The sequence below is a fragment of the Cyprinus carpio genome, chromosome A8 (assembly GCF_018340385.1).
Source record: "Cyprinus carpio isolate SPL01 chromosome A8, ASM1834038v1, whole genome shotgun sequence".
Lineage (NCBI taxonomy): Eukaryota > Metazoa > Chordata > Actinopteri > Cypriniformes > Cyprinidae > Cyprinus > Cyprinus carpio.
The window spans coordinates 5839899-5855955 of NC_056579.1; the positions used below are offsets into that span (position 1 = coordinate 5839899).

The window sequence follows — 16057 nt, forward strand, 5'->3', positions numbered from 1 at the left end:
GCGCAAAAATCCATTTCAAGTTGAAGAACAGTTGGTCCGTCTATATTATAGACAGTTGTTAGCAGCTAATTAAAAAAAAAAAAAAAAAAAAAACCGGTGAATGTTGATGAATGTTTGTGGGTTCTAACTGCATTTGTGTTTTATACTTGGCTGTCTGTAAAGATATACGGGCTTATGTCATTTCTGCTTGGTGCGTGCATAAACTGTTGGAGGTGTGTAACCCAGGTTAAAAAAACCAAGTATTAGCATAAAGTAATAGCAGAAAATACATTTATTTTTGTCCTTTATTTATTTTGTTTAGAAAATGAGTCCTTTAGAGTATTTAAAGTCCTTGAAACCCTAAGAAAAAACGGTGTTTAAAGAAATTATTTTATTTGTTGAAGCACACTTTGTATTTTCTGTATTTTTATTTTTTCCATTTCCTGTATTTTATTTTCTTTTATCTATTTCTCAAGGTTCTACAGAATTTGCATTCTACGCAAATCAAAAACTACAAAATCAGTTAAACCTTATAACCTGTGTGAGTGGCTCATTATTGTTGTGACATCCTTATTCTCTGCAGGCGAATTTTAGTCTTCTGTTGGTCCATACGCAGACTTTTGTGTGATGATGTCCAACTCGTTTTATTAAGAAAAAAAGCCTTAAGTTTTCAGAAACATCTATACGAAAACACTTTGTCTGATGGGGACATTTTTTTTGCCGGTTTTTCAAAGCTTCAAACTGATTCAGTGTTTTATTTTTGTCGTCGTAATTTGTAAATTATTTAAGTATAAAAAAAATATATAGCTATTCATTGTAGGCCAATTTTATGTTTTTTATTTAGCCTATATTATATTTATATTATTATTTTCTGTCCTGTTCTGTTGTTGTTTAGGCTATCTGTTCTGGGCCGGGTTTCCCTCGATGTAGCCTAGCCTATCTTAGCTCTTAAAAGCGCGCTCTCTACGTGCAAGGTTATAAACGTTAGCCGCAATTCCTCGTGCGTTTCCCAAAAATGTACATTTTCCCAAAAATGTAGGCTACTGAACTCATAGAACGCGAGAATGAGTCGCTGTCCATTCGCTGACGTGCTGAACTAGGCTATACTAACCTTATATTGAATCGTATTCTGAACGTTTAACCTAACAATCGTCATCTGTTGTGTATTAGGAATCAAGACAGGTATAAAAAAAAAAAAAAAAAAAAATTATATAAATGACATTCTATATAGATAGATCATTGGAGCTAACATTATAGGGTAGAATGTCATTCTATATAGATCATTGGAACCGTATCCGGTCGGCAAAACAGCAAATTTCAGCGCTGTCTTCTGTTCCTCTTTTAGATAAACCCCAAGTCTAAAGGCCCGTTCACACCAAGGACGATAACTATAAAGATAACGATAAAGATATAGTTCTAAAAATCGTTTTCAGTATTAAAGAACAGCAGCGTCCACACCACAACTATAACGATAAAGACAAAGAAAAACGATATCGTTGGAATCACTTTCAAAACGTTTTTTTTTCCAGCTGATGAACGATAAAAAAATTGACAGCCAATCAGAATCCATCCTGTTGTAACGCGCTCGAGAATTTAAAGCGCCAGAGGAGCGTGCGCTTAGAATAAACAGAAGATATCGTTCGCTGGTGTGGACGCTAATATCGTTATCTTTATAGTCATCGTTCTTTGGTGTGAACGGGCCTTAAATCTTTCATTGTCATTCTATATAGATCTTTCAGATTTAGGTCTGGATTTCCATGCTACTATGATGTTGCCAATGCGTCAAAAAAATATTTATCAAACGACAGTGCCCCCCCGCCGATGATCCAATGCCCCTCCAGTAGATCTGCTCTGACGCCGACTCTGGTCTAATCTCTGCATGTCTCCAACCCAATCGAGCTGTATGCATTACAGCGGACAGGTCGTGATGAACTCTGACCATATCATGAACTGTGTGGGAAGCACACTGGGATCTAAACACATTCAAGTGTCATAAACTACCAGGTCGTGTTATGAGTTCAGTAAACACTAACGTAATGCTTTATTAAATTAGACGTACCGCTGATAGATTAGATGGCCTGCTTTTCTGAAGGGGCGTGTTCTTACTATCTCGACTGAAGGCTCCGCTCTGCCGCTGTATCTGGCGAGCTACGAACTATCTGCTCAGGCAGCGACGGTTGTAGTACTCGAAGCTGAAATTAGCCAGCTAGCTTTGCTGCTCCCGTCTAATCGAAGTCACGGTCGATAAGAAGTTAAAATGTTGAAAATGAATCCAAATTCATGAATGCGCCGAGGGCATCTGCAGAAGGGAACTAAGGAAGACTGAGAGGCGGGAGACATTTTATCGGCGAATTTTTACCGGCTTTTCGGCCAAGCCTGCAGCTTAAAACAGCCTTCGGAAAAAGCTGCTGCTTCTCCGCGGAAGTTGTGATCGGAAAATACGGTAAACTGTCCGGTTTTAAACGTGTATTCTATGTTTGTTGCCAATTCAAGTTGTGAGGTCAGTGTCAACGGTCGCTTTGCTCAGCTGGCTGTTTGGATACCGCACGCGGCGTTTCTGTTCTGTTTACGTTACCCGGGCTAGAGCGGCTAACTAGCCCGCCAGCTTTAGCAGCCTCGGCGTTTCGATCGCTTCGGAGTTTATTTGTAAGCGTATTCATATATACACTGTCTCAGAGCACCAGTTTTGTGATTTGGAGTGGTAACGGTGCTGTCATTGTTTATTTTTGTGTAAGGGTGTTCTTGGGAAACTTAGCTGAATCTGAAGTTCTGTTGGATTGTAAATATGGCTGACGTTTCGTTCTAGAATCGAGGACGCGCAACCTAACATTTTCTTGTGTGTTACTTTTTCTCACCGCTGATTGGCTAGACGGAGAGTGTGGACGGCTGTGATTGGTTGCTTAAGTATGTGGTGTTTATAAACTTCTCAGCCTCTGGTGGTCGTCGCACTTCAGTGACAAATTCCTTAAAACTCCACTTTGAGTTTAGTTATATGCCTTTTAAAGTGCTTAAGACAGTTGATACGAATGCATAACTTCGACGTGGCTATGTATTACAATTTAAAACTCGTTTTAGCCTTGACAGTAAGAGGGCGAACTGCGTGAGGCCTTGAGATGAAAAGTCCCGCCCACTGGACAGCAAAAATAAAAACACTGTAAATTGGCGACCGGCCTGAACTTAACAGTTATTCCTTTCCAATGAATTTGAGTAATCGAATATCGTAATAAACTAAACTAGCAATAGATACATTTACATACCAATACACTAATTGGTAAGTATGGATTTGTACTTGAATATATGTGCTCTGCTGTATGCTTGGTCAGTTTGGGTATTTCGTTAAATTTTTATGTAGTATTGTTTATTCTATTATGGAACTATTTTAATCATTTCTAAAAACTTTATTTTTTATGATTTTGTTTAACAAGCAACATTTTATTTAACAAAGCCACTGGTTAAATTATACAAACAATAAAAGATGTAAAAAGGTGGCAGTGTATAATAATAATAAAATTATTAAGTATAATAATATTACATGGCCAAGTAGCATATATTTTTACATTTATAAAAAACACTGCAGTGTTGTTTAGTTTAATAGTTGGCCAGATTGATTTTGTAATGTTAATTCGTAAATGTATTATTCTATTATTTAAATAGACATTATAATTATGTAATGAACACTATTTTTGCTATTTTTAAATTGTGCAAACATTTACATTTAGTCATTTTGCAGAAACTGTGCAAACAATTAAATAAGTAAAAAATACAAAGCTGCTATATTAAAATAAAAGGGATGAAGGTGGACATCAATCAATATTACATTTAACAGTAATAATATAATGCCTAATAGCCTTTTTATTTTATTACATTTGTACAAAACACTACAGTGTTGTTTAAAGCCATATATAAAAATAAAAATTAAAAAACAAACATCAACATGTCATGATGCGGGTTGTGACCACTTCCAGGAAATGAGAGTGTGCACAGTATTTACACATACGTGACTCGGTCGGCCATAGGTGAAGTGAAAACGTCTTAGTGCTGACTGTTTGGCCATACATTGAATGCCAACTGCACATTGGTATCTTTGTGTTTTGTAAATTAATTAGGATTCTAATGCTTCTAATGTTTCTTTTGTCCACACAGGTCAAGGTACAAAGGGGCAGCGTGGTCTGAGTCCCCATGAGAAAACCACGACGGAGGGGAGGCCTGCCCGGGGCCCAAAGTGATGCAGCGGACACAGGTACAGCAGGTAGGGGGGCATCACAGCCACGCTCACTCTCTCCCTACCGGCTGAAGGTTTCACCCACCAGAGAAACCCTAACGTACGCCCAGGCTCAGAAGATTGTGGAAGTGGACCTGGATGGAAGATTGCATCGGATCAGCATATTTGACCCTTTGATGGTGATCACTGAAGATGAGATGACAGCTCAGGACATTGCCGAGTGCAACAGCAACAAGGAGAACAGCGAGCAGTCATCGGTGACCGTCGTCGTCAGCTCGCCGCGCCGATCGACGGCCCACAGGGGGAAAAAGAAAGATGTGAAGCAGCTGTCGTCATCGTCATCACAAAACCACTGCTCCAACTCTCACGGACAAACTCCGATGCATTCTAGTGTGAACAGCCACCACGGCACCTTACCCAAGCCCACTTTCAGAGAACAAGAGTCTTATGAACCGGTTGATGCGTCTCCTCGTCCTTCGGCATACTACCGTTACATTGAGAAGTCCGGTGAAGAGATGGAAACGGATGCGGAGTATGACATGGACGAGGAGGACGTGGCCTGGCTGGAGCTGGTGAATGACAGACGAGTGTCGGAGGGCCATCCACAAGTGTCACCCGACACTTTCGAACTCCTGATAGATCGTCTAGAAAAAGAGTCGTTCTTAGAGTCGCGAAGCCAAGCTCCCTCACAGAGCATCATCGATGAAGACGCCTTCTGCTGCGTGTGCCTCGACGACGAATGTCTCAACAGTAACGTTATCCTGTTTTGTGACATCTGCAACCTGGCTGTGCACCAGGAGTGTTACGGCGTTCCCTACATCCCTGAGGGCCAGTGGCTCTGCCGCTGTTGTCTGCAGTCACCCTCTCGCCCCGTGGACTGCGTGCTTTGCCCGAATCAGGGCGGAGCGTTTAAACAGACCAGCGACGGGCGATGGGCACATGTGGTCTGCGCCATTTGGATCCCAGAGGTGTGTTTCGCCAACACGGTCTTCCTTGAGCCCATTGAGGGTGTGGACAACATTCCTCCAGCTAGGTGGAAGCTAACATGCTACCTGTGCAAGCAGAAAGGTTGCGGGGCGTCTATTCAGTGCCACAAGGCCAACTGCTACACGGCCTTCCATGTAACCTGTGCACAGAGAGCTGGACTCTTTATGAAAATAGAACCGGTCAGAGAGACTACTGTGAATGGGACTACGTTTTCGGTGAAAAAGACTGCGTTTTGTGAGGCGCACTCACCGCCTGTGAAGGACGGGTCGGATGATGAGACCGGGGGGAGGGTTTTGGGGTGTCGGGCTAATAGAGGTTGCAGTGCCTACACGCAGACGCCACAGCTTAAGAAGCAGAGACGAAGCAATAAACTGGATTCTAAGCAAAAGAAAGGAAAGAAAGAAGAGGTGTCAAAAAAAGTCGCAACACCATTGGTCACTGTTTCAGAAATACCTACTCACAGGTAAATACATTGTATATTATAAAATATAGAATATTTGATGTAATGTTTAATTAAAATGTTATATATACAAACACACATTATTATTATTATTATTAAATGTATATTACTTTTAAAAGAAGTCTCTTATGCTCAATAATGCTGCATTTATTTGATCAGAAATACAGTAAAAACAGTAATATTGTGAAATATTATTACAATTTAAAATATTGGTTTTCTCTTTTAATATGTTTAAAAATATAATTTATTCCTGTGATCAAAGCTGAATTTTCAGCATCATTGCTCCAGTCTTCAGTGTCACATGATCCTTCAGAAATCACTCTAATGTGCTCAATGTGTAACATTATCAATGTAACATTTGTGCTGCTTAATATTTTTTTGGAATCTGTGATAAATGTACTGACCCCAAACAATAGTGTATAGTGTTACAAAAGATCATATTTACCGTAAATGCATGAACGGTAGTATGTAAAAGTTTAAGTAAAGCTTATTGTTTATGTAATTATTTTGCTGGTGTTTTTTACAGATTGAACAAAATGTCTAAAGATGTGATCATACAGAAGAAGAATCAGTTTATGCAGAGACTTCACAACTATTGGTTACTTAAGCGTCAGTCACGCAACGGAGTGCCTCTCATTCGTCGTTTACATTCACATCTGCAGGGCCAGAGGAGTGCAGAACAGGTCAGTGTTTATGCATATATTCATTTTGTAGACATAATCCACACCAATTACACACAACTGCAGTATCATGGGTTGTGTCTATGTTATAAACTATGTGTAGGCGGAGCCAGATGAAAAGCTGAATGCTGTGAGAGAAGAGCTGAAATACTGGCAGAAGCTTCGTCACGATTTGGAGCGAGCGCGACTCCTGATCGAGCTCATCCGCAAGAGAGAGAAGCTCAAGAGAGAGCAGGTAACATACTGAAACATTACATATGATTACTGTGTACTTGTACATAATAGTCAATGAAGTTATCTTGAATAAATGATAACAACCAGAAATGTGGACTCAAGTTGAACCCAAGGTTTTTAAGGTCTGTAAGCAGTCTGTAGTTATTTCTGCACTCATGTTTACAGCCTCCAGCATAAGACACGTGCTGAGCCTATTTTTGCCTCATGTAGCAAGCTGAATTGAACATGCACCATTAAACTATTAATGAACAAGATCAATGCAATATAAGCTTTTATGTAGCACCAACATAAAAAACTGACGTTAACAATTGAAAAAAAAAAAAATGTCTGTCTGGCTCGGTGAAAGCAGCAAACACTTTCCTTTGAATAAATCGCACATTAATTCAAGAAGAGTTAGCAGTTAATATCTACGATTTGTTTCATGTAAATTACCATTCAGTTATAAATATGATGTCCCTCCTTATGAAAATTAGAATTTGTGAAAATCAAGTTTGTGCTAGTTCTCAATTGTTTTTTTGAAAACTGCTTTTCAGTTGCTCACTCCCAATCACCATTTCATAATTTATAGCTGTTACCAAAGATAATATTCAATTTGGTAACCCAGAAATGTTTTCTGTATAGAGCCGAAGCTCTATTGTGCAGCAGAAATGCTGTCATTGTGAACATACAGCAGAAGCCTGCTGTTGCCGTTACGCTGCAGTGTAATAAGAGTCAGGCTATGACTTGATTTGGCAAATATTGCTTGTAAAATGGGACTTTCTTTCATTTCTTGAGCTTTGACTTGGCTGGTTTTTCAGACTGGCAAAACCATGTGACATCCTATACTATGAATGAAAGTGATGAAGGCACATTTTTAACGTGAATACTTTTCAACCACTTCCTTTGCAACTGATAAGTGGTTGGAAAAGGAAATAATCTGCAACAATAGGAACAACTGAGCATACTGACAAACTGTAATTTGCTACTTGCTATTTTGATTTTAATTTAGAGGGAGTGTTCACATTCTAAATAACTTTTTACTGGACAGAAATGTATAAGCCTGTGCGTGAAAGACGTTAATGTTTTTTTTTTTATTATTATTATTGGGTTCTTGTTTTTTGTTTTGTTTTTTGTCTATTTTTCCAGTAGATTCAACATTTTAAAGTGTTTAAATGAATTGAAACCTGCTAATAGTTAGTTTAGGAGTACATTAGCACATTAATGACCTCAAATCTGACTAAAAGCCACAAAACTGTAATATGTGATCCATGACTGCTTTTCTTTAATATCATCCGCTGACATCTGTCTCTTTGAACATATAAAAATGTGCAAGGTGTCTCAGTATAACCATGAGTTGGTTCTGTAGGTGAAGATTCACCAGGCTGTGACTGAGCATCAGTTAACTCCTGTCCTGGTACTGCTGCGGTCCACTTTAGAACAGCTTCAGGAGAAAGATACTGCAAAAATATTTGCTCAGCCTGTCAACTTGAAAGAGGTCTGTCTGTTTTATGTACCTTCATATACACTACTGTTCAAAACTTTGTGAAAGAAATATTTTATTCTCACAAAGACTGCCCTTATTTGAAAAATACTGTACACTATTAACTGTAATATTGTGAAATATTATTAGTTGGGAAAAAGGCAGAATTACTGGAATTATTGGGGGGAAAAGCAGCCATTACTCCAGTGTTCAGTCTCACGCGATTCTTCACAAATCATTATAATTAACTAATTTAATAGCTATTCTAATATCAATGTTGAAGACAGTTGTGATGCTTATTTGTTATGTTGAAACTTCAATACAGTTTTTTTTTTCAGGATTCTTTGATGAATAGCATTTATTTAAAATAGATTTGTTTTTGTTTTTTTACATTACAAGAGTCTGTTGCTTTTAATCAATTTACCCTGTCCTTGTTGAATAAAAGTATTGAATTATAATCTTACTCACCCCAAACTTTTAAACAGTAGTGTAAATGTCAAGTCATGATCGATTAGGTTAATATGTGGCACAGGTGTTGCATGTTCAGCATCTTCAAAAATGGATTAATCCTTAAGATTTATAAAATGCAAATCTACTCTTATATAAAAACCCTAATATCTTCATTTTGAAGATTCAAGCCTTGAACAGAAATTGTGCTCTTGGGTTCTCAGGTCCCAGATTACCTGGAGTTTATCGCACACCCCATGGACTTCTCTACTATAAAATCCAAATTGGAGGCTCACAAATATCGCTCTGTCACTGACCTTGAGGCTGATTTCAACCTCATGATCTCCAACTGCCTGCTTTATAATGCTAAAGACACTGTGTTTTACCAAGCTGCAATACGCCTGAGGGACCTAGGAGGCGCTATCCTGAGGCATGCCCAGAGACAAGCCCAAAATACAGGCTTTGACCTGGACACAGGCATGCACCTGGCAGAATCACCGCACAAAAATGACTACTACCGCTGCACTTTGGAAGATGGTGAGTAGTTAACAAAAAATCTCATAAAAATCGATGCAAACAGTTACTTGTTGGCAGTGGTAAAGTTCATACAATTATGTGGGATTTCTTATTGCTCTTTTGTTGGATTTATTGCTTCTGTTGTCCTCATTTGAAAGTCGCTTTAGATAAAAGAGTCTGATAATGACCCAATGTAAATGTACTAAGGAACATTCAAAAGCATAGCAGCTGCATAGCAATGGTACAGTTTCTTCTAGTTTGGTCAGAAAAAAATTCTAGACAAATTGTACATTTTATCATAGCAACATGATTTTAAAGCACTGATCTATAATAGAGAACATTATATAGAAATCATCATATATATTTTATAAATCAGTGCTTTAAAGATATATTTCTAAAGAGGTGAATAGCATTACATTTACTTTTTATTCTTTGTTAATAATGGTTGGTTTTGTTCCGTGTGTAGTCGACACGCTGCTAGACCCTGATAATCGATTGCACATGACAACGGAAAACCAGTTGAGGGAGCTGCTAGACAAATTAGACGTGGTGACGTCCATGCGCTCGAGCGGCGCACGCACACGCCGTATACGCCTGCTCCGGCGAGAAATCAACAACATCCGATACAAACAGCAAGTGCGGAATTCACACATGCTCAATGGAGACCTCAAAGAAGAAGATGAGGAGGATGAAGACAAAGAGATGGATGGTGAACATAACCTGTCGTCATCATCGTCAGATAAAGGTGAGACTTGACTGTGGTTGGGAATCAAGAAACAGGTGTTCAGAATTCCATTTCTTCAGTTAATATTCCAAAATGCCAGATCTGATCTTTTTTTTTTGTTTTTAATTAGTAGAACCAAAAGTTTTTTCATGACATGCAGTTCTGTTAATGTTATTTGAAAGTCTGCATTGGAATGTAAATTCAACATATTTTCTAAATGTATTTTGTTGATCCTATTGTAAACCATTCATCAATGCATACGTTTCTTTAAAAAATAAATGAATACATTTAACCTTGTAATTTTTCATTAAAATATCATAACTGGATATTTTGGACTTCTCTCTGGTCACATATATGGTATTATCACATACTACTAGCGTAAAATCTTGACTTTTATAAATTGATCAAAAAAAGTCACAAACCAGTCTTGATCTCTGATTCAAACCAGTAGTTCTAATGAATCTTTTACTCACTCTTAACTTAAGGCTTGTCCACACCAAAAACTTTAACTATAACAATAACATTATTAGTGTCCACACCTATGCACAATAACTTTGTTTATGATGAGTATGCAGTGTATTTTTGTTGTTGTTGCTCTGCCACTTTAAATGCTTGGGCTCTATAAAACGGGATGCAATTCTGATCAGCTGCAAAAAAAAAAAATAGTTTTGAAAGTGATTCCAAAGTTATCGTTCCTCTGCGCTGTTATTGTTATAGTTGTGATGAGGACTCTGCTTTTATTTTGAATTAAGAATAATTTTCAAAACTAATTAAACTTTTTACAATTCCTATCTACATACTTAAGTACACATTAAAGTTAATTTTGAGTTAGACATGATGAATAAAACAACTTGTGATTCATGAGTAAAGGCTTGTTCACACCAAGGACGGTAACAATAAAGATATAGATACTATATGATAAAGTTGTTTAATTCCATCCCTTCAGCGAAATTTGTGATTTCTCATCCAACAATGGCGATCTGATTTTTGTAACATCTGGTTGTTCCTCTTCATCTAGATGACTGTAAGTCAACTCCCCCACCCATGCTGGAGCCCACAGGCCTGGCTTTGTCCCCTCCACCAGCAGACACCCACCAGGAACCACCGACCCTCCGACCCATGACGTCTGACCCCAGGACGTCCCCATGCACACCTAAGCGCCTCAAACTCAACAGCGAGAGCCAAGAGGCTGATTCAGATGCTGCACCTGTGAACAGCTGCACGAAACCTGAGGACCGCCTGCCCGAGAACAAACTGATCAACGGCCTCTCCTCCACAGAGTCACCCACCCGGCCTGCCACAGGAGGGGTTGGGCGGCGAACGTCCGTCCTCTTTAAAAAAGCAAAAAATGGAGCGAAGCTCCAGCGTGAGCGAGACAATCAGATGCAGAACAGAAGCAGGGAGGAGGCCGTCAGCACTGACCCAGACCCTGCACGCACACCTAACTGCACCGCCAACATCAAGACTGAAACTTCAGCCCAGCCAAAACCTTCAACACCTCCGCCAATATCAACCCCAGCCAAACAGGGAGCAAGAAGCCGCAGCTGTAGTCCAGAGCATGAGAGAACGCCCCCTCGACTGATTCTAGAGCCTGGTAAAGAAAACAACTGCTTTACATGATGCATTTTATCTGATTTTGTGATATGTTTACTCAAAGGGCTGCACGATTTTGGGGGAAATTATTGCAGTTTTCCTGATTTAAAAATTGTTTTGGTAAAAGCTCCAGGTTTGCACAATTTGGCAAAACAATGTGATTAATTTTCATTATGTAAAATAATATTTTTTATTATTGCTTCAAAATATTAAACAAAAGAAGAAATATTGATGTTGTACAAGTATTTTCTACAAGTATTTAGGGGAAATGAATACTGTCCAGCTGTAAAATTATAATACAATAATATTTATGTTCTAATTTCTTCATTTTCTATTATTTTACTAGCAAGCTTTTAATTGTAACCTTGACTTATTTACTTTTAGAATAACTATCACCTCTGTAAATGACATGTTAATCTGACTTTTCCATCTCTTTTAATTAATTAATTTATTTATTTTTTACTTATCAAGTCCAAAGTTTCTTTCACCTTTATAAATTTAATATTTATATGACCTTAATATGAAAATATGCTTATGGTTCGACAGCATAACCATTACAAACTTGCTTTTGTATCACATTTTCCATAAACGAGTGTAGGCCTCGGAGGGGATTTACGTTTTACAAAGCATGGACAATCTTGTTTTTCATGACAACTGAAATTGTGGTTGGATAATACTTTTTACTAATGAAACCATTTTCGAACACCCTTTTTTCTCAATATTTTTTAGCTCTTACCAACGGATTCAGAAAGCACAGAGATGGAGGCTCTGACTCAGAATGCAGCTCATCTCCGATTCTCAGAGAACTGTAAGAGGAAAAATGAATGACTGAAACCTCTGCATCATATAGCTCACATGTGCGGTTAACTCATAATTTCTGTTGTTTTTAGCATCTCAACCCCAAAAAAGAGCAGAGGGAAACCTGCTTTGTCCAAAGTACCTTTCTTAGAAACTGTTAACGGAGACTTTGACTACACTGGGACTGGTAAGAAATTAATCCCAAGAAATGTCTCTCTCTCTCTCTCTCTCTCTCTCTCTCTCTCTCTAGTATTCTCTTTCTCTCTCTCTCTCTCTCTCTCTGTCTGTCTCTCTCTCTCTCTCTCTCTCTCTCTCTCTCTCTCTCTCTCTATATATATATATATATATATATATATATATATATATATATATATATATATATATATATATATATATTATTTTTTTATTTATTATAATTTTTTTTTTTTTTTTTTTTTTTTTTTTTTTTTTTGAGTGCACAAGTGGATAATACAATCCTCATTCTATGCAGATGCTCTGTCAAATGGGGATGCCCCTGAACCTGAACCTCTGGATTTGGTGTGGGCCAAAAGTAGAGGATATCCATCCTACCCTGCTCTGGTGAGAGAGGGGGCGCTCTACATTCATAATACATGTATACAACACATTGATTTGAAGATTTTGAATTACACATACCAGTCAACATCTTTTAAAAAAAAGTTTTTACTTTGTTTGAGAATTTTATCTCTATATAGCCTTTCACAATAATGGAACAGGCCTGACATCAAAAGTGACCTTGTTTACATCATTAATGCACATTCCTGGTCTGATTATGAATTATTCCTCAGTCCAGGGATTATCAAGCTTTTTTTTTTTTTGTTTGTTTTTTTGTCAGTTCAACCCCTTTAACCTGAAACACCTCTGAGAAGTTAATATTTCAGTATTGTTATAATGGCAATCATTTAACAACACATTCATATTCACATTTCTCTAGTTAATGGTCACATGACATGCAGGTAAACAATTTTTTTCATTAGCGTTTTATTTTGATTGCTATTATTATATTTTGATTTGTTTTAATTGAAATAAGTAATTGTACCTTTATATTTTTATGATAAAATTGATATAATGTAGAGTTTCATCAACTCACTTCACTGGTAAACAAATAAAGTATTTTATTTTTCATCGCTTTTATTTTATTATGGTTATTTTGATTGTTATTAAAATGTTATTTTACATAAATAAGTATAATATTAAAAAAATATAAAATTTCACATTTTTAGGATTTAATTAATTAACATTTCATCAACTCATGAACCCCCTGCAGTCCCATTTAATTGCATTCCTTATTATATTTTGAATATTTTTATTTTATGAAAATAAATAATTTTAATGTTACATTTTTATTATTTAATTATCCACATTATTTCATAATTTGCTTCACTTCTGTGACTTTTTGGACAGCCTTATTAATCCTTCTTCTCAACATTTCATGAGCCCGATATTTCTTCTCACCAAATTGCTTGTTTTTTGGGTTGTGAATAGTGTTTGAATGGCAAACCACTGACATTCAAAGGTTAAATGAATGGTTTGAATTGCTCTTATTTTGTAGATCATAGATCCAGACATGCCTCAGGAGGGTCTTCTGCATAATGGAGTTCCCATCCCTGTGCCTCCGCTTGATGTGCTGCATCTTGGTGAGCAGAGACAGGAAGAAGCCGGCGAGAAACTCTTCCTGGTTCTCTTCTTCGACAACAAACGCACCTGGTGAGCACAGCATCGGAGATTAACTTTGTTTTCCTTCAGATTTATTCTCCAGACTTTGCATTTTCCAATATCCATTGTAAGTATCCGTGGGCTTTAAGGGTTTCAGAAGGAACTGTGGGTGAATATTTTTTTGCCTTCTTCTTGTGTCTGCCTTTGCAGGCAGTGGCTTTCACGAGACAAGGTGATCCCTCTTGGCGTTGACGACACGGCCGATAAACTGCGTATGATGGAGGGCAAGAAGACCAGCATCCGGAAGTCTGTGCAGGTGGCCTATGACCGAGCTATGATCCACCTGAGCCGAGTTCGAGGAGATCATGGTTTCGTCTGCTCCAACTTCATGTAGAAGACAAACGCCGACCGCATCTGTCCTAACGTCCCACTCACATGGGCTGAAAGCAATTTGGTTAGTGCACCAGGTACTGGACTCCTGATCATTCAGTCCAGTTTAGTTTATCCACGTGTTCAGGACACAGCCCTCTCAGTCATTACAGACTCAGTCCAGTTTTTCCTTTACAGGGGTCATGAAAGGGCAACGGTTTCTATCAATGATTTGTTTTTATGAGGTGTCACTTTATGGTGATGACAAGTCTAAACCACACAGTTTTAGCATTTGGATACATTCAGAGCAATTAATTTCTGAAAAATTAATTTTAAATGAATGAACTTAAAGTTTGAATGAGTCACTGCCATTTTCTTAAGATAGCTTTTTACTTTTTAAAGTTTGAAAAACCACTTGTATATTGTAAAGACACTTGTGTATATATGTTTTTTATCATATAGTATCTAATTCAATTTTTTCTTCTCTTGTTTATTGTGAAATAAATTGCCTGGAGGAATAAAAAAATGAAGATTGTGTATATACGTGTAAAAAGATTTTCAGATGAACTGACTTCCTACTTAGTGTATCCAGCTTGTCTTTGATATCGGATGGTGTGAGTGTGTTCATATATATATGTACATTACCGGCATATGATCGTGTATGTCTCTGTATATGTACCAACTCACAGTCGTCTATGGTTAAATATATATTCTCATTTTTGATACAAAAAAGTAATTTATTTATACACCGTAAAGTAATTAAATTATATTGGTTCAAGATGGAAATCAGATCTCTTATTTAAGATGATAAACTATTGCATAGGCTTTTAAGATCTAACTTCACATGTTCTTTCAGATCCTGGTTTAGTTCTTTTTAAGATTTCATGGTGAAATGCTAGAGGGATGATGACGACGGCTACATATTTTACACTTGCTGTTGGTCACTTTTCACCATCAAGCACAGAACCTTGTATTTATTGTAGAAAGTTGTGGAGCTTTTGTTAAAATTTTAAGCTTGTACAAACTGCAGATTTTAGCTACCCACCAAATAACCTGTCTCAAACAGTATTTTCTCATGTGGGGAAATAAATGTTCTATTGGAACTCTATGTTTGATATTGATGTTTTAAGACCATAAGATGTTTTTCTTCACTGTAGACCTGTTTTTTTTTTTTTTTGTTGTTGTTGTTTTTTTTTTTTTTTGTTGTTTGTTTTTTTGGAATTTACATTGTAAAGATCTGTCGGAATGTTAGAATTCCTAATAATATGTAATTTTCTGGTTGCATTATTGCAGTGCATAACTTGTTTTTTTTTCACCCAGATTGTGTTTAGTTAATTTTATATAATTGAAATTGTTTGAATGACATAAATGCATTGTTTTACTTTACATTTTTGAGTATTTGTAAACACTAACAAGCAACTTTTATAAAGTAGACGGCCACTTATATTTTCCATGTTTAAAAGTTAACTGAGTGAAGCAGATGCATAAAAATGGTGGAATACTATTGTACATTTTAAAATACTATATTCTTACAAATGCTCGAGGTGATATATCTTTATTTATTGGAATACATCATAAAGCATCTCTACCCATCAAATATAACTAAAAAGTTGTTTATTCCGATTAACCGGTTAAAAGAGTCACTCAGGAGAGCTCCCGCGCTTATTTAGCCCGATTAGAAAAGTACCCAATCAGAAACACTCTCTATCTATCAATCATCTTGAACGCTCGGATTTGTTGAGATCGTATTGGCTGACGTGTTTGAGGAGGGCGGGGTTTTTCCACAGGTTGAATAGTTTCCGACGGCGTCTCAGGTGAAAATTAATAAAAGGTGAGAAATTGTTTTATGCTCATATTTCACAATAGTATTGGAAACAAGATTTATTTTTTCAAGATGGTGTGAGGTGATAAATGT

At 37.2% G+C, this 16057-nt stretch overlaps 1 protein-coding gene across 3 annotated transcripts; it reads left to right on the forward strand.

Moving 5' to 3' along the window:
• The first annotated feature begins 1866 nt into the window (after positions 1-1866).
• On the forward strand, positions 1867-15250 carry LOC109084658 (bromodomain and PHD finger-containing protein 3-like). Of its 3 annotated transcripts, none has more exons than XM_042761766.1 (13): positions 1867-1983; positions 4123-5651; positions 6175-6331; positions 6432-6563; positions 7908-8036; positions 8693-9005; positions 9451-9729; positions 10727-11302; positions 12031-12109; positions 12192-12286; positions 12590-12678; positions 13670-13824; positions 13984-15250. In XM_042761766.1, the coding sequence occupies exons 2-13, from the start codon at positions 4159-4161 to the stop codon at positions 14165-14167; spliced, it is 3681 nt and encodes a 1226-aa protein (XP_042617700.1). In that variant the 5' UTR covers positions 1867-1983; positions 4123-4158; the 3' UTR covers positions 14168-15250. The 3 variants fall into 3 exon arrangements, with proteins under 3 accessions (XP_042617700.1, XP_042617698.1, XP_042617699.1); XM_042761764.1 differs by lacking the exon at positions 1867-1983 and adding an exon at positions 2012-2422; XM_042761765.1 differs by lacking the exon at positions 1867-1983 and adding an exon at positions 2482-3250.
• Positions 15251-16057: the final 807 nt, after the last annotated feature.